At 32.2% G+C, this 19,941-nt stretch overlaps 2 protein-coding genes across 8 annotated transcripts in view; one reads left to right on the top strand and one right to left on the bottom strand.

The window, feature by feature from the left end:
- LOC126889350 (lanC-like protein 3 homolog) overlaps nt 1–19,941 on the bottom strand; it is a 228,725-nt gene that overhangs the window by 25,948 nt on the left and 182,836 nt on the right. The window contains exon 1 of one of the 6 annotated variants that reach the window (XM_050657587.1): nt 10,516–10,987. The exons of 1 other annotated variant lie outside the window; for it this stretch is intronic. In XM_050657587.1, the coding sequence (XP_050513544.1) occupies nt 10,516–10,693 (178 nt within the window). In that variant the 5' untranslated portion in view covers nt 10,694–10,987. Of the gene's footprint in view, nt 1–4,563; nt 4,712–4,817; nt 4,837–4,868; nt 4,888–4,915; nt 5,009–10,515; nt 10,988–19,941 lie in introns of those variants that run through there. 4 more of the 6 variants (XM_050657589.1, XM_050657592.1, XM_050657591.1 and 1 more) reach the window with 4 other exon arrangements.
- The window catches only part of LOC126889351 (SAGA-associated factor 29), a 63,066-nt gene continuing 54,237 nt past the window's right edge, over nt 11,113–19,941 (top strand). Inside the window, exons 1-2 of one of the 2 annotated variants that reach the window (XM_050657594.1) lie at nt 11,113–11,267; nt 11,327–11,580. In XM_050657594.1, the coding sequence (XP_050513551.1) occupies nt 11,416–11,580 (165 nt within the window). In that variant the 5' untranslated portion in view covers nt 11,113–11,267; nt 11,327–11,415. The remainder of the gene's footprint in view (nt 11,268–11,326; nt 11,581–19,941) is intronic. The other variant, XM_050657593.1, reaches the window with a different exon arrangement.

Here is a 19,941-nt window from a genome sequence, read left to right as displayed (position 1 = left end):
TAATTATTTATTAATACCTAAATCACTTAAATATTTTTCCACAGCAGTAGGTATATAAAATCAAAGTCAACAGCCGTTAGCATCTATGCATGTATAACCACTAAAAAAGCTAGCTGCTTTAAACACTCTGGTGTCCAAATCTGTTAGTATAATCGGTTCGCTAAACTCAGACACAACTGGCTAGTGATTTTAGTAAGTAATTTTGCCAATTTAGTAAAATTGGCGAAAGCCAATTTAGTAAAATTGGCGAAAAAATTATTAGTACATAGTTAATAATTACTAAATAGTTAGTAATTTTGCCAATTTTGGCAAAATTGGCCAAAAACAAAAAAAATATCAACCAAAATTACTAGCCAGTTGTGTCTGAGTTTAGCGAACCGACTATATTTGTAAATGTACTGTTTTTCCAAACCTGAACTGATTTCAACACCATGGTGTCTACACACGCTAGCATCTGTAAATGTACTGTTTTTCCAAACCCTAACTGATTTCAACACCCTGGTGTCTACACACGCTAGCATCTGTAAATATGCCACCCGGTATAAGACTTCTAGTCTATTTTTAAAAGGTTTTAACCTTTATATTTATGCTCACCATGTTCGTGTAACACTGATGATACTCTTGTTACAGAGCGAAAACGTTTTGTTTTTATATTTGTAGCCCTTCTAGGGGCTTTTTAAATTAACATACCTTTTACCAAGACGAATTTTTTATTAAATTTACTTTTAAATTTAATTAATTGTATTTTGCTTGTAGTAGTGCATTTTAATAATTAATTTTATTTCCTACATACAAAATTATTGTTTGTAATAACACAAGATTAATATTACTTTTTCTTCTTATAATTTTTTTGGGCTATGGCCTTGACAATTGTCCAGTAACCAGGACCAATATGATTGGCCAATATAATTAAAAGTGCGAAAAATGTTACCGAGATATGAAACCAGATGTCGCTTTTCCGAACTTGCACGGTCCCAATACCATCAACTAGGGATTTTTTGATCGGATAAAAAATGTCAATTTGGCGGTTTTTGAAACTAAAAATGTTTTAGCTAATTTAAAAAAAAAATTTCAACTCGTCGTCATTTTTTCAAATTTTAATATTTTTCAAAAATCCTAGTTGACGGTATAGGAAATATCTTATATTTTAATAATCACTTTGAAATTTTATGTTTCACGATCTCTATTAGTCCCAATCACTGCAGCAGTGGAGCTATGTTTTTATTTCCACAGTGCTAGTAGATGGCGCATAAATTGTTTAATTTTCAATATTTTTTAATGAAAAATGTTTTACTTATACTTTTGTTTATAATAAATGCCTATGTCAATTTTCATAACCATTGCCACAGTACTTTTTATTTTAGAAATTCCCAAAATAAGTCTATTATTTCGCACTTTTACACTGTGATAGCCCCTTAAGTAGTTTTTGAGTTATAATGTCTACAGCCTTTGAAAAAAGCAGTTTTGAGAAAAACGCGTTTAAAGTATTGTCAACTTTTATTTTAAATTTCTTTTTGTTTGTCAAATCGTAAAGTGATGCACACCGGATATGTTTTTGAATCGAGGAGTATTTTACAGAAGAAAATGAGAACAGCTGTTGACCGTTTCTCACTACGCTCAATCGCCCTGGCGCAAACTTGCTGCAAAGCGAGTCGAAGGTAGGGAGATAGTGTTGAATATCCGTACCTTCGACTCCTTTGCAGCAGGTTCAGACAAAAAAGAAATTGAAAATAAAAGTTGACAATACTTTAAACGCTTTTTTCTCAAAACTGCTTTTTTCAAAGGCTGTAGACATTGCAACTCAAAAACTACTTGACCGACTCACCTGGAATTTTGTATACATTTTCTTTAGACATTCCTTGAGGTAACACTGTTGAGATATTTTTTGTTTTATGCTTTTTTTTGTTTAAAAATAATAAATGTTGATTTTCACCCTTTTTTGCAAAAAAAATTCGTTGTTTTAACTTCTGCGTGATATGAAAAAGTCAAAAGTCGACAAAACTAAAAAACCACGGCAGCGTTACCTCGAAAAACTGATAAGCTAATAAAATCTTTTTGAATTTTTTGTTTTCCATGATCCAATGATGAGTTCTGATGACCACCGCAAAATTCATTATATTTTGAGGTGTCTTAAAAAATTTGTCACCGTTGGCTTATTTTTCCTTGAATAATCTATGAATTGTACTTAATATGCCTATTTAATTTAAAAATAAAATAATTCTACCATAATTTCGAAAAAAATGTGCTTGAAATATTGATTTCACCCCTACGGCCCCCCTTAAAGATAGCTATGATACGATTATGATAGGCAACCCATGCTAGAAATATTTGTCTATGTATGAAATTTAATAAAAAAAAAAATGTTTCATCCGGAAAGCAGATGGGTGCAGATTGACCTACATTTGGATCTTAGACTATGAAATTTTATGTTTTTATATGATTACCTATCTGATACTTTTAATATTGCTGCCTTATAGTAAAAGCTAGTAAAATATTATATTTGTAGAGACAATAGCGACAAATTTAACGATATCAAACGACATTGGATGTGCACTAATGGCCCCCTGCCCCCTGTTGTATACTGTCGTAATAAGCAAAGTCCCCCTCCCCCTTTTCAATAACATAATTTATGGAGGTTCCCTTATAATATGAACATTAAAAAGAAACAACAAAAAGTAGTTCGAATAAAAAAACTTTTCTCTTAGCTAGTATGATGCAAAAGGCACACTGGGCTACATTAACAAAACATTTCCAAAGATATCTAGACTGGATCTTCCCAAAATTGTACATTTAGAGGTATGTCTGCATTGACACCAACACAGCCCAGATGAACATCTCCAGGGGATACCAAAAAGTTAATATTCCTTGATATAATCTTTGTGACAACAGCAAACATCTTTGTCAGGCTTTCTATAGGCTGCAGTACTTACAGATGACATCAAACTTAACAGCCACAGGGACTTAACTCTTTCTTGTCTGATTTTGCCAGGTTTAGGTATAAAAGCCACCTTTATTAGCCTTGTGCTTTTGGTATGTACCCCAGTCCTAAGCTAGCCTCATGTATAAGTAAATCATTTATCTTCTGTAGAAACATTATATTTTTTTATTATCTCCCTTTATTGACAATCAGATATAAAACAAACATCTAACGTCAATTTGTTGGTCTTACATTAATTTAATCCAAACATTAGATAATTCTTGTCATGACCTGGTGATTTATATGGCTCAAACGCATTTATTGCTTACTTGAGTTTGTCCTGGTTCACTCCTTCTTTTGCCATACACAAGTTTTCTCCAGGACCATAAGTTATGGTATCCAGGGAAATCTGCTGCCATGTGTCTAGTGGTATCAGTTTTGTTTTAGACTCACAGTGCACCCTGAAAAGTTCTTTGAAGGTTTCTTCACCAGTCTGACTTGATTCACCTGACTCCTTGTGAAGTGAGGAAATACTTATCTGAGGGTCCTTAGAGGGAACTTTATGGAGCCTGGACATTTCTACAGTCTGTTATATCTCCTGGCAATGCCTTTTCCAAAATTCTCTTTATGCCCTTCTCAGTTACAATGCTTACATTGTCAACCTATTAAAAACTGGCAAAGTTCATGGCAGTACAGAGTAGGTACAGCCTTCATAACTCTGACAAGAATAATGTTTAAAACCATTACAAGTGCTTTTGCTGTTAAAAAATCTTTACTGTTTGTTCTCAACCATCGTTTACTCTGTATAATAATATATGGTTATAGTTTTTTTCTCCAAGATTGGTTATAGTTCTGTTACAGATTAGGTCTGGATCCCGCATATAAAAAAAAAGTTGATTAATAGCAAGCTGAAAATTTGTTAATAGCTTAAGGGTGTCTAGTCGGATAAACTTTGATATTTGGGAACACTGTAACGGGGGAAGTTTTAATTGTGGAACAGGATAAAAATTTGGAACGGTCAGACCACGAAAACGGCATCTTTATTTTGTCCGACAGAACAGACTTACAACTCTCCGAACAGAGATTAAACTCTCATGCAAAAATCAGCCTGCTATTTATCACCTGTCATAATTCCTGTCATTTGACATATTCTACATGTTCCACTCATTAAAACGCCCATTTGGTGATAAATAGCAGTCTGATTTTTGCATGAGAGTTTAATCTCTGTTCGGAGAGTTTAAGTCTGTTCTGTCGGACAAAATACATGTGCCGTTTTCGTGGTCTGACCATTCCAAATTTTTAACCTGTTCCACAATTAAAACTTCCCCTGTTCCAGTGTTCCCATATATCAAAGTTTGTCTGACTAGACACCCTTAAGCTATTAACAAATTTTCAGCTTGCTATTAATCAACTTTTTTTTCATACGCGGGATCCAGACCTAGATATGTGTATAGTAAACAGGCAACATATTCATTTTCTTGTCATAACTATATCATCTGTTAACTAAGTTCGAATGCCACTACATAGTCTAGTGTTGATGAAGGATCTCTTCAATGAACTGTTATGCTGTTTGCTCAAGTGCTCTACGAAGATGTTTTAGCAGCATTATTGACAGTATTAGACAATTAAAAATAAAAGCTATATACCTGAAAGAATATACCAAAAAAGTATTAACACCTTGGCTGCGTTATGAGACAAATATACCTCGTTATGAGACACTAACAGTTGGCTGAGTCGACTGTGTTGTAATGCACTGTGGCAAAGGTTCACGACGGACATATTATATGCCTCATAACACGCTCAATGTAAGTTTATAAATATCTCTAAACCCAGAAGGTGTTAACAAAAATGCCCTTATAATAGTGATTATATTTAAATATACACATTCAACAGTTGACACCTTTACTGCTTTACTTATTATTCCACCAGAATGAAACCATTAAAGCTATACCTGGCTATACTGATTAACAGTATTTATACTTCGTCTAATTTACTTACTGTTGCACGTCATCCGCCTCATAGCCTGTGATGTCACATGATACCAACACGAAATATTTAGGCAGTAGGTGTGTTCTTTTTTAGAATCATTTTGCCTAGTACACTGGAATTACAGCCACTAGACATATTTTATTATATACGCGTAGAAATAATATTTGAAGATTTCTATTAATGTTAACCTAAAGAAACACACAATAATATGTTTCATTTAATTTGTATAAATGGATTATAAAGCTTTTTTATGAAGCACATTTGCTCGGAACACACTGTAACTGTAATCGAACAAAGGTGACATTTTAGAATAAATTGGTAACATTTATTTGACAGTTGCGGTGATGACACTTCATATTTGTTTATATTCTTTACTATAAGTATTTGTTTTATTATATTTACTGTTGTTCTGAATTTACTGTTATTTCGTTATGGCATTTTTATGATTAACTATTTAGATGGGAAATAAGCCACAATTAAATTGAAAAAATAATTTTATTAACATCAGTCTGATCCTTTGATTGAACAGTTGTTTGTTCTCTTTAATAACAAATCTATAATCGGTACAGTATATTTTCCACCTAAATATATAGCTACTTTATACCAATCGTACTTTGAACAGCTTATCACTATAAGCGAGCAATATGATAGAGCAAACCTTTTTCTATTGGGTGATTTTAATCTTCCATCTGCAGTTTGGGATGTCGATGATTATTGTTCCGTTGCTTCTCCTCAGCCTACAGCTACACAATCTGAAGCTGATTCTATTGAAACTATATCCAATATCTGTGCTTTTTTCAATCTCTTCCAGACCAACGAAATAACCAACGATAGAGGAGTTACGCTTGATCTCATTTTATCTCCATTGGGTATTGATGTATTGAAGGCTATCAACACTTTAATTCCAGTGGACACACATCATCCTCCGCTTGAATGCAGTTTGCCACTCAAAATCACAAATGATCATTTATCTGGTGAAGAGTATTATTATGACTTTGTTCATGCTGACTATGCAGCAATTCGTTCATCCCTTCAAGCAATTAATTGGGATGGTGCACTTCAAGGAAAAGTACTCTCTGACATGGTTTCTGTATTTTACGACATTTTTTATTCCATCATTGATTGTTTTGTTCCGCTAAAAAAAATCTGTGATAAGAAATATCCATGCTGGTACTCCTCTGAGCTGAAGAAGTTGCTTCACGAGAAGAAATCAGTGCACAAGATATATAAGAGCACAAGGTGTCCAGAAAGTTATGCAGCATTTAGTAACTTAAGAACTAGATGTAAATTTTTATCAAGACAGTGTTATGCTGATTACATTCAACGTACCGAACATTCTATTGTTAATAACGTTAAATCCTTTTGGAAATTTGTAAGTAGTAAAAGGGAAAATAACGCTATACCTAATACAATGACTCTTGGAGATCGTACTGCCTTCAATGGAACTGATATTGCTAATCTTTTTGCTAACCAATTCTCTTCCGTCTATACTAACCAATCCTTACATCCGCATGTAACCCAGATTTCACCTTTGGTTAATGTGTCTAATTATCACATTGAAATTTCAAAAATCTACGAAAAACTGTCTGAACTCAATACCAACAAAGGTCCTGGTCCTGATGGAATTCCCCCCACTTTCCTTAAAACATTCAGCTTCATTCTATCGCGCCCACTTTTTTATATATTTAATAAGTCTTTATCAACAGGGGAATTTCCAGACTACTGGAAAAACTCTTATGTCACTCCAATATATAAATCAGGTCGAAAATCGGATATAGGTAACTATCGTCCCATTTGTATTCTTAGTGCTATTCCTAAAGTTTTTGAGAGCATTATTTCCGATTATTTAAGTTATGACTTCTCGCCAATTATAGGGGCCCAACAATTTGGATTTACATCCAAAAAATCAGCAGAATTGGGTCTCATAACATATGTTGATTTTTTGACAGATGCTCTTGAGAGGGGTTTACAAGTTGACTCTGTGTATACTGACTTTTCCAAAGCTTTCGACAAAGTTAATCATGAGCTCTTGATTCATAAACTTTATTTATACGGAGTTGATGGCCTTATATTGAAGTGGCTCAAGAGCTATCTTACGCAAAGATCGCAAATTGTCAGGGTTAATCATCACTATTCTCATACCATCTCTGTTAACTCAGGTGTACCACAGGGATCACACTTGGGACCTCTGTTGTTTAATATATTTATCAATGATCTAATACCCTGTTTCCAAGTAAGTGAAACTTTGTTATTCGCTGATGATTTAAAATGTTTTAAAATAATCACATCTGAGGCTGATTCACTTAGTCTACAAGGTGATATTGATCGCCTATCTAACTGGTGTATGCAAAATGGTATGTGTTTGAATGCATCCAAATGCCATATTCTTCGTTTCCACCGAACTCATCATCCAATCATCTTCGAATATAGTATAAATAATCTGACCTTACATTCTGCCTCTGAAACTAGGGATCTAGGTGTGATCCTTGACTCCGCCCTTAGCTATAAATCACACATTTACAGTACAATACAGAAGTCTATGAAGATGCTTGGCTTTATAAAAAGAACCACTAGAGACTTTACAAACATCTCAGCTATTAAATCTCTTTATTTCTCCCTGGTTAGATCTCATTTCGATTACTGTTCCACAATTTGGTCCCCCTATTACTTTACTCATAAACTGAAGATTGAGGCTGTCCAACACAATTTTCTGAGATATACTGCCAGTAAGTTGCATGTATACTATGACTATTCTGTATTAGAGCGCATACTGAACTTACCTCCTCTTGAGGTACGCAGAAAACAAAGAGACTTAATTATTTTATTTAAAATTATCAACGGGCTGTGTAACTGCCCCGAACTTCTCTCCAAAATATCTCTATTTGTCCCCAGTCGTTCGACTAGGCAGGTGCAAACCTTTTATGTCTCTTTTCATAGATTCAATTATTCTTACAACACATTTATTCCTAGAACTCTTCGATTAGCTAACTCATTAAATAACCTCGAAATTTTTAATATATCAGTTTCCCGCTTTAAAAACCTAATTTCTTCCCTAACTTTTTAACTTTTTAATATTTTCGGCCAGAGCTTTTGTATTGTGATTAGTGTTACATGACCTGTATGTATTAGATAACTTAAAACCGTTATACCTTACAACATTTCCGAATTGATTTAGGTGATATCTTTTGTTTGTGATTGTACTGACCTAATGTTATCTTATTCTTTTTTTTTTTCTTTTTTGTAACTGTATTACTCATACGAGTTATTTTTTCTCAAACCACTTGGTTATATGTTATATTACGATAGTTTATGTTATATAATTGGTTAACATTAATGTTATATAATTGTATAATTATGTTATATAATTTAGAACACTGTAAAATTTATATCGGAATAGGGCTTGCCCGTGAATAAATAAATAAAAAACATTTCGAAGCCCAAATCGGGTTTCGTTGTCAAAATACAAAATACTACTAAAATAAACAAAAATTTTGTTGCTAAGTAAAAAAAATTCTTCTAGTAATTTATTTAATCTGAATTAGAAGAATTTTGTTTACTTAGCAACAACATTTTTGTTTATTTTAGTAGTATTTTGTGTTTTGACAACGAAACCCGATTTGGGCTTTGAAATGTTAATAAAATTATTTTTTCAATTTAATTGTGGCTTATTTCCCATGTAAATAGTTAATATTATATTTACTGTTTTTATTATTTACTTTAACGTAAGATTATAACTCAATTCTTGTTCTCTATTTCTGAAGTTTTTATTTATTTACATTGAATATTAATTTGTTTTGTTGTATAATCCACGTTTACAATAATTATGTGATCTATTTGATTTAAAATGGATTCAGGATTTTTTTATACTTTGGCAACTATGTCAACTTAGATCTCTGGCGTAGATAATGACGTGCAACAGTAAGTAAATTAGACGGACTGTATATGAATAAGAATCACCCACAGTGGACAAATACTTAATACTAATAGTCTCCCCTTTTATACCGCTAATGTAGCTTTGGGATTATAGCAGGGCAATCTGCTATATCTAGGGCCTACGGTATACAAGGAAGGTAACAAGGCCAGTGCTACGCTTCGACCGCCTATTATTACCCCTGGTTTTACCCAAGGTACTTATTTCTATTCAGGTTGAGTCGACCTGGGGCCTATACACATTTTTAAAAATGTCTAGATGTTCTCGCCGGCGCTGGGTTTTGAACCCCGTGAGTGGAAGTCAGACATGGTACTGCCTTAGCCATAGATTTATAATACTCTAGATTGCGCCTTACGATCTTAAAATGGGTGACGGTTGCGACAGAGATAAATGAGCCTATTTGGTCGGTAGTCTCTTTTTAATTTAAGGGGAATATCGACGACGTGACTATCCCACTTTATCGAGTATTATGTATTGACAGTTCGAGCGGGTGGTGACGAGAAATGGTCTTTGGTCTTCGGACGTGGATAATCGTGGTTCGAATCCCATACCAACTTTACCTTTTTTATTTTTAATTTAATCAATATTGCGTTTATTAGGTATTTTTACATCTGAAAAATGGACCTTTTTAAATCTAGCAGATAATAAATGTATGTATAGTAAGTTAATATTGGAATACATAATTATTTGTGAACTGCATAGTGAAATAAAAGTCATTTGTTATTAATATAAATTCGGCCTTATTCGAATGACGTGAATAATGTTTGTATTGCTTCTACCTTTTTAAAAAATTGTAATAATAGTTTCATAAATAAAAATAATGTCTAATTACTTATAATTGAATCGGTCATTTCAAAAACAGCAAAGTCCAAAATTTTCAGAAACTAACTTTTTGAGAGGAATAGACTCCTTTAAGATAAACGTTGTGTGCAAAAACGACACCAGTCCAGTAAAAACATTAGGAACAAAACTACAATATAACTCTGAATTTTGATATCCATTTCATCCATCTTTCGACTATATAGGTAGTTTTCTTTGCTCTTCTGTAAAATTAGGAATATGTGACTCGTGTCTCGTGTTGTTTTTGAAATGACCGATTCAATTAATAAATCGATGATGGTACATTATGTTGATATTAATTTTTGGTAATTTGTACGAATATTTTTAACAATTACTTTATACTATTGTACCATTAACTTATTAAACAAAATAACATTGGCTTTTATATTTTTAAAAATCTATAGGTACCTACACAGTTTTTCTTATTTGTTATATATTTCTTTGCTTAGATTTATTTTAGAGATATAATAATATTTAATAAACGCAATATTGATTAAATAAAAAATAAAAAAAGTAAAGATTGGTATGGGATTCGAACCAGGATTATCCACGTCCGAAGACAAACGACCAGTTCTCGTCGCCATCCGCTCGAACTGTCAAATCATCTAAAATACTCATCGATAGAGTAGGATAGTGACGTCGTCGATACTCCCCTTGAATTAGAAAGAGACTACCGACCAAATAGGCTCATTTATCTCTGTCGCAACCGTCACCCATTTTAAGATCGTAAGGCGCAATCTAGAGTATAATATATCTATGGCCTTAGCTATCTGGGACCTGGACAACTACTTACCACTTTCTATTTTCTTACTTCTACTTACTTCTTCTTACTACTTACCACTTTCTATTTTGACAACAGTATCATTTAAATGTTGTATTATATCTGGTACTGGAATCACAATTTGACTAGATTCTCTATAGTCTTCTTTTGGGTTAACAAAATATCTAACTTTAGATCGGGACATTGTTCCAAACAATCTACGAAATCCTTGCAAGAAAGGTATAATGTCATTCATTTATTATTTAATACAACATTTTTTAACATTTTCAGCCAAACAAAAACCAAAGAATATAATAATCTTTTGCACAAACTGTCAATTTTACATAAATTTGTTTACAAACAAATGAAAAATGAAATACAAAAATAACATTCTGCATCTTCTTTATTTTTCTGGCGCTAAATAACTAAATTTTATTGAAACATCCATCCATCTCTTCCGAGTTTTTCCGAGTTAACTTTTTTCCTGTTCGTTCATCTAGCACATTGTAGGCTTGGTTTATCCTGTTTGTAGTTTATTAATCTACTGCTAAGTGCTAAGTAGTGCTAAAAACAATGAAACTAATGTGGGGAGACATATAATTTGGAGACATCTCCAGTCGGTGTGATTGTGCGCCACTAGAAAAAGGACCATCAAACAAATAGAAGACGAATCAAATTTATGTGTTGAATTTTTGACAGTTGCGGTTAGCTATTTATTATCTTAATCCAAAATATTTGTTTGTATGAAATACAGGGCAGTTGAATATTTTTAATAAATGCTGTTTAACTTAATAAAAATCGAGGTGCCACCTAAACTTATTTGCAATTTGGTAAATATCTGATAAAAACTATTGTTTTATTCTTTTTATATATTTTTTTGGTTTTCTAGATTTTGTGGTTTCTGGTGATTGCCTCTTGGTATTGTGCTATTAATTTGGATCGTCACTTCTGGAGTAATAGGAAGTTTTCTACTAAATAATGCCGTTTACAGCGGATGCAGCAGCTGCACAACAAGTGCAAGAGCGGTTAAAATCAGTGCAACAACTGGTACATGAAATCGAAAAGAAAAGAGCCCAATGTGAATTAGGAATTGCTGCATTACAAAATTACACACAAGACGAAAAAGGAGGACATAGTTCACAAGTATGTTATATTTACCTGTATGTACCTAATATTTCTTAGAACAAAAAAATGTAAAAATGAAGGTTGTACCAGTGTTCTCTGGTTGCACTAAATGTACTCTGTTTCCTAAGACTGGCCAGCCAGGATATACGTCTACATCCAGGACCCCTCTTGCCTTGTAGAATTAACTGTAGAAGTCTGTTTTTATTATTACACATAATGTGGTCAAAGTAAGCCCATTTTGTTCCTTGTAGTGTTAATAATTTCCTTTTGCATTTCTTAGCCTCTGGGAATAAAGTTAGTCATGTGGTGTATATCTGAGACCCTTAATACACATCAGAAGCAACACATTTAAAATGCCTCTAATCGTTTTATGGCATCTTCTGTAAGATTCAAGCCTTTCTACTCCATAGACAACACTACAATTCATACTTATATATATTTAAAAAAAATCTTTTTACCACGTAGTGGTGTAAGGCGACAATTCATTACATTATGTTACATTATAATACCATACAAAAAACAACTTAATCTTAAAGGGCCTAGCCGGGTAAGATGGTGAAAAGTGCCCCCAACTCGATTTAAATTCCATATAGGCCACTTTTTAGCACATATAGAGGAACTCACTTTCTGAAATTTTTAGCCCCCTAGGTGGTCACGTGACCCCCTAGAGCCTAATTAGGCTATTTATGTTTTTATTTTTTATCTCAGCCATATCAAGAGCTAGCTAAAAACTTAAAGTTGTAAGTTTTAAAAAGATCTATATGAAAAAAAAAATTTAAATTTTTTGGCGGGAAATTCGAATTTTTAGAACAATTTTAAACTTTTAAATAACTCTGAAAAAAAAACTAAGACACTCGTTTTTACGAAAATCAATTATAACGTGTATTTTTGCACAATCTTTCACCCTGAATTTTTTCAGATTTTTAAAATTGGTGAAACGTACCTTTAAAAATTAAAAACCGCATTTTTTCGTTTTTTGATATAATTTTATACATATTTTTCAAAAAAGTTAACACCGTCACTAGAATAGGCGAAAAACTGAAAAATAATTGGAGTTTGCTTTATAAATTTTTTTTGTAACGCCATCCATTTTCAAGATACAGGGCGTTGAAGAAAACAAAATTTTACACATTTTTTACGATTTTGCTGAAACTACTGGCAACATTGTAATAAAACTTGGCGGGTTTTAAGAGGTAGTTATTGTGCATGTTTTGACATACAATTAAGGATTTGATATTCATCATTGGCGCGCATAGGGGTAATGGTCTGAACTTTTTAAAGAATAAAGATAGTACGCCACTGACATATTTCAAATTAACAATCGTTTTTGAATTCCTCCTTCAATTTGTGACAAAAAATCTATCTTCTTATTTTTTCATATGATGCGCCATTTTTATTCAAAAAATAAAAGATCTTAACCCTCACAAAGCGTTCGAACTTCTAGTAGTTTCTACATCTACATACATAAACTCGTACATCCATTATAAAAATTAATTCGAATACTTTGGAAGCGTTAAGATATTTTATTTTTTGCAACAAAATGGCGCGTCGTATGAAAAAAATTGGAAGATAGATTTTTTGTCACAAATGGAACGAGGAATTCAAAAATGATTGTTAATTTGAAATATGTCAGTGGCGTACCATCTTTTTTCCTTTAAAAAGTTCAGACCATTACCCGTATGCGCGCCAATGATGAATATAAAATTCTTAATTGTATGTCAAAAAATGCACAATAACTACCTCTTAAACCTGCCAAATTTTATTGCAATGTTGCCAGTAGTTTCGGCAAAATCGTAAAAAAAATTTGTAAAATTTGGTTTTTTTCAACGCCCTGTATCTTGATAATGTCTAGCGTTACAAAAAAATTTTATTAAACAAACCCCAATTATTTGGCATTTTTTTACCTATTCTACTGACGGTGTTACCTTTTTTGAAAAATATGTATAAAATTGTATCAAAAAACGAAAAAAAAACCGAAAAAATGCGGATTTCTATTTTTAAAGGTACGTTTCACCAATTTTAAAAATCTGAAAAAATTCAGGGTGAAAGATTGTGCAAAAATACACATTATAATTGATTTTCGTAAAAACGAGTGTCTTGTTTTTTTTCAGAGTTATTTAAAAGTTTAAAATTTTTCTAAAAATTCGAATTTCCCGCCAAAAAATTAAAAAAAAAATTGTTTCATATAGATCTTTTTGAAACTTACAACTTTTTTAAATAACGTTTTTGGCTAGCTCTTGACGCGGCTGAGATAAAAAATAAAAACCTAAAAAGCCTAATTAGGCTCTAGGGGGGTCACGTGACCACCTAGGGGGCTAAACATTTCAGAAAGTGAGTTCCTCTATATGTGCTAAAAAGTGACCTATATGGAATTTAAATTGAGTTGGTGGCACTTTTCACCATCTTACCCGGCTAGGCCCTTTAACTGATAACTACTGCTATACATTTATATTATGTACAAATTTGACCCATTCCTTCTTATTTCTAGCCAGAGTCCTTGCTTCTATCCACGTTGTTCCCCTTTTCTCGATTATGTTGCCTAGTGTTCTATCCCAGGTTTGTCGTGGTCTACCTTTCTTCTTTCTTCTTTGCGCTTTTGAACATCATGGACATGAATATTACTCACTATGTTTTCCGATGTCATTTTGTAAATGTGCGTGAATGTAATTATATTTCTATATGTTATATTGTATATATGTACACATTATCTCATGTATTTTATATACAGAGAGAGTCTGTAAAGTGGAATAAATTCAATATCTCAAATACTAATTGTTTTTTTGGAAAATGCTCAGACCCATCGATTAGTATTTCAAATTGTCCTTTTTCACATTCAATAATAATGTATACAGGGTGTCCCAATTTAGAGATATGACGTCATCGTCGATTTTCTTAAATGGCAACACTGTCATTTTGATAGCTAATTTGATAGGGTTTGTAAAGTTATACATAACTGCAAAATATCAAATTTTTATTCTCTACCATTTACAAGATAATAGAAAATAACAAAGTTATATCTGTAATTTGGAATATATTCAATAATTAAAATACTAACTGTTTTTTTGAAAAATTCTCAGACCCGTCGATTAGTATATCAAATTGTCCTTTTTGACATATAATAATAATGTATACAGGGTGTCCCAATTTAGAGATATGACGTCATCGTTGATTTTCTTAAATGGCAACACTGTCATTTTGATAACTATTTTGATAGGGTGTGTAAAGTTATACACAACTGCAAAATTTCAAATTTGTATTCTCTACCATTTAGATGATAATAAAAAATAACAAAGTTATGAAAAAGAAGTAATCAACTAATAATTGAATTTAATTATTTCAATAAATTAAGCAAAAACTCATAATGTTGCCCTCAATTATTGTCAAATTGTCAATGGGCAACGTTATGAGGATTTTCTTAATTGAAATAAATAAATTCAATTATTATTTGATTACTTTTTGTTCTTCATAACTTTGTTATTTTTTATTATCTTGTAAATGGTAGGGTATAAAAATTTGAAATTTTTCAGATGTGTATAACTTTACACACGCTATCAAAATAGCTATCAAAATGATAGTGTTGCCATTTAAGAAAATCAACGATGACGTCATATCTCTAAATTGGGACACCCTGTATACATTATTATTATATGTCAAAAATGACAATTTGATATACTAATCGACGGGTCTGAGCATTTTTCAAAAAAACAGTTAGTATTTTAATTATTGAATATATTCCAAATTACAGATATAACTTTGTTATTTTCTCTTATCTTGTATATGGTAGAGAATAAAAATTTGATATTTTGCAGTTATGTATAACTTTACAAACCCTATCAAATTAGCTATCAAAATGACAGTGTTGCCATTTAAGAAAATCGACGATGACGTCATATCTCTAAATTGGGACACCCTGTATACATTTTTATTGAATGTCAAAAAGGACAATTTGAAATACTAATCGACGGGTCTGAGCATTTTCCAAAAAAACAATTAGTATTTGAGATATTGAATTTATTCCACTTTACAGACTCTCTCTGTATATCAAATTGACTTGCTACAATTCAAAAATTTTTTTTGTAAACGTAGTCAATAAATTTTTGAATCTTTGAATCTTTGAATCTTTTGCCTGCCAAATTTCAGTCTCAGTCCCTCATTCGTAGTAAATGGTTTTGATGTTCTGTTTTGACTGATGATATAATTCACATTGTTGTTGTAAATGTTCTTAATTACCCTTATCATTTTGTTACTTATACCTCTCTTCTCTAATATTTCCCATAATTTTTGCCTTGGTAACCGTGTCAAAAGCCTTTTCAAGATCTATGTAAGCCATATACATTTTTTCTCCTGTTGCTGATATTTTTCTATTATTTGCTTGATTGTAAATATATGATCCTGGGTGCTTCTGTCTTTTCTGAAGCTGCTTTGTGATTCCTGGAGTGTGCTGTCAATTTTTCCGATTATTCTTTTGTTCAGTATTTTTTCGTGTATTTTCATGGCAGTGCTTAACAGTGTTATTCCTCTGTAATTGTTGCAATCTGTTCTATCGCCCTTTTTATAAATCGGCACTATCTGTGCCTTCTGCCAGTCCATCAGTATCTGTTCTTCTTTCCAAACTGCATTAAATATTTTTAATAATAGCTCTGTTGCATTTTGTCCCATTTTTTTTATCATTTCACTAGTTATTCTGTCATAGCCTGGTGATTTTCCGTTTTTCATTTCTGCAATAGCTTCTTGAAGTTCATTTATGGTTATTGGTTATAGGGTCTACTTCTATTCTTTGGTTCGCTACATTGTTTTCTTCATGGTAGCAGTGAGTTTGTAGCATCCCTTGGAAATATTCTCTCCATCTGTTCATTATTTTATTTTCTTCTGTAAGAATTTCGCCAGTTTTATTCTTTATGTTTTCTATTCCTTGAATTCTTTCTTTTCTCATTGATTTTAATACTCCATAGAATAGTTTTTGATTCTCTTTACTGTTTGTTTCCATATTTTCTCCAAATTCTGTCCATTTGTCCTTCTTTGCCTTTGTAACCAGTTCTTTTACTAGTCTCCTGTGTTTTTTATATTCTTCATAGTTTTCTGGTGTTTTGTTTTGTAAGTATATTTTCCAAGCATGTTTTTTTCTTTTAACTTGTGTTTTATTTATTCATTCCACCATGTAGTTTGCTTTCTTTTATTGCTCTTTTTACTTGTTCCACATACTTCTGTCGCTGTATATAGTATTATCTCTTTGAAGTAGTTCCATAATTGTTCAACGTTTTGACCCTCTCTATTTTCTTTATTATTTTCTAGTCTTTGATTTATGATCATCTGGTACTTCTCTGTATTCTCTGTATTTCTCAACTTATATGACCTAATAGTTTCATATTCTTGCTTCTTTTCTTGGATTTTGTGATTGTTATTATTATCTGACATATTTTGTTTTATTTTCATTATTACTAAATAGTGGTCACTTATTATTTCTGGACCCCTTCTAACTTTTGTGTCCATTACATTTTTCTTGTTATTTTTTTCTACTAACATGTAATCAATTATCGATTTTTCTTCTCTACTTTTAACTTCTCTTGTGTACTTGTGTATGTTTTTGTGTTCAAAAAAGTATTAGTTATTACTAAATTGTGCATCATACAGAAATCTAGCATTCTTATACCATTGTTGTTTCGTGCTGTTTTACCATATTTTCCTAATACCTCTTTATATTCCTGGTTATTTGCTCCTACTCTGCTATTAAAGTCTCCTGCTAAATATATATCTCTTTTTGCTTGTTCTGTGACCAATGCTAATTCTTCCCAGACTTTATCCTTATTATAAGCCGAGTGGTCATCGTTTGGACCATATACAATTATTATTGGTTTTAGATTCTTGCCTTTATCTTAACCGATAGTATTCTCTCTGACCAGGCTTTCCAATTACTTATTTGGTCTGTTAATCTGGTGTGCACTATGCATCCCACCCCTGCCGCTGCTCTCTTGTTTTCTTTTATTCCACTATATATTAAGACATGATCATTTTCTGTTTTTACCATTCCTTGTCCTTTTTTCTTTGTTTCAGTTATTGTTAGTATATCTAGTCCTGTTTCTTCAAACTCCATCTCCAGTTCTTTTTCTTTGCCCTGTATACTTCTAATATTTCAGGTTCCCAGCATCCACATTTCTTTTCTGTTCTCCTTGTTTCTTTCTTCCTCTTTTCTTTTTTGTCCTTCTCTTTCCTGTCGTTTATGATTTATTGTACTTGTATCCTTATCCATTGCCATGTTCGTTACCTTATGTTCCAATCTATCATTTACTCTTAGTTTTTTGTTTGTTCTAGTTTTCTTTCGTTCCTGTTCCATTTCCATTCTTCCTTTCCTATAGTTAGTTTGTTGAACCCAATTCTCACTAGATTCCATTTCATTTTTTCTTCCTTGGCTCTTTGTCTTATATATGATACTTAAATATAAGTTGCAGTATTAGTAAATCTTCCTAATCTTATTGGGTAGCAGCCTGTTGGTGTGTTAAAAATAAATAAATAAATAAATAAACACTGTTAAAAGAGCTTCTGGCATTTTCAATATAAGTTTTTATTTCATAGCCATGATAGCCAAGTATCTTTAATATTGCAGAGCAAATAGCATATTTTCTCCACTCTTTCTAAGAGTGTATCACTTATTGCAATTTGGGTGTTTATGTTGATGTTCTCACTAATGGTCATTATTTTTGTCTTCCTAGGATTTAGTTTTAGGCCACATCTGCTATCATTATCCATCATCCTTTGGAGCCCCTGCATTCTATCTGCTAGCAATACTGTAATCTGCATAAATATTATATCTAATGTTGTTTATAAGTTGGCCATTTACTCCAATACCATCTTCTGATTCATCCAAGGCTTCTCTAAAGATGTTTTCAAAGTATAAGTTAACACCTTGGCTGTATTTAGAGATATTTATAAACTAACATTGAGTGCATTACGACGCATCTATGTCCCGTATACCCCATTTGCCACTGTGCTTTACTACATAGTTGTCGCTGCTAACCGTTAATGTAATATGAGGTCTATTTGTCCTGTACGGTAGCCAAGGTGTTAAATAACCCTGGTGACAGTATCTAACCCTGTCTAACTCTTTTTTCGACTGTGAAAATCTCATTTTTTTTTCGACAGTTCATTTTAAAATCGCACTTCTGCTTTTAGTTGGAGATATAAGTGTGAGATCATCTTCCTTCTTTTCAAGTCCTGATCTGAATCCAAATTGAACTTCAGTTAGGTGTTCTTCTAATTTGGCATACATGTGTGAGTAAATGATAGTAGGAGTACTTTAAGTACATGGCTCAACAAACTTATTAATGTATTTTAAAGTCAAAAGGCAGATATCGAGCACTGAATTTAATTAAATCTTGCCCAAGTATACTTTCGCTCAGAAGAGCATCCTCAGGGGCATTTCGTCAATAAAAAGAAGGTATCCTCGAATGTCATTTAATTATTATAGATCATTTTGGTGGCAAACTTAAATTAACAACTAACTACACACTGAACAAGGGACAAACATATAAATTAAATTGCCAGTAGGTTCTACATTTTAAATATGGAGGCAGAACGAAGAATGAAGCAATGAAGTATTACTTTTTCTTGACGTAAAGATTTTTAATGTAGAATATTTAAAATGTAGAACCTACTGGCAATTTAATTTATATGTTTGTCCCTTGTTCAGTGTGTAGTTAGTTGTTAATTTAAGTTTGCCACCAAAATGATCTATAATAATTAAATGACATTCGAGGATACCTTCTTTTTATTGACGAAATGCCCCTGAGGATGCTCTTCTGAGCGAAAGTATACTTGGGCAAGATTTAATTAAATTCAGTGCTCGATATCTGCCTTTTGACTTTAAAATTCATTTATTCGAGCATTCAACCATTTCCTAATTTTATTAATGTATGTTCTTCACATTTCCTAGCATTGGCTTGTTTGGGAATTGGAATGACTATTAATAGTAGGTGACCAATCATGTATATTATGATGTTGAATAGGTAAGAGCTATGATTTGGTGTGCCTCTAATAATTTTAAAATTTCACCATGCATTTCATCAGGTCATGGTGATTTCCCATCTTTAATTTGTTTAATGGCCATTGTTATTTCTTCTTTTATTATTTCTGGGCTGTAGAGATTGTCTATTTCAGTCAGTCTTCTTGCTGTGTCTTCAAATAATTGTTGCAAATTGTCGCTTAAGATGCAAAAGCTCATAACTCACAGATGGGTTTTTGTGCAGGAGAGTAAAAAAAACATTCTCTGCGTGTGAAAGTTGTAAGACCTAAATGGAGAACTGTTGATTTAATATCAATGTATTGTCAATACTTTGATATTGAACCAATAATTCTCTATTTAGGTTTGGCGATTTTCGGATGCAG

Source organism: Diabrotica virgifera, chromosome 8 (assembly GCF_917563875.1).
Source record: "Diabrotica virgifera virgifera chromosome 8, PGI_DIABVI_V3a".
NCBI classification, from domain to species: domain Eukaryota; kingdom Metazoa; phylum Arthropoda; class Insecta; order Coleoptera; family Chrysomelidae; genus Diabrotica; species Diabrotica virgifera.
This window is presented reverse-complemented; position numbering and strand designations above follow the sequence as displayed.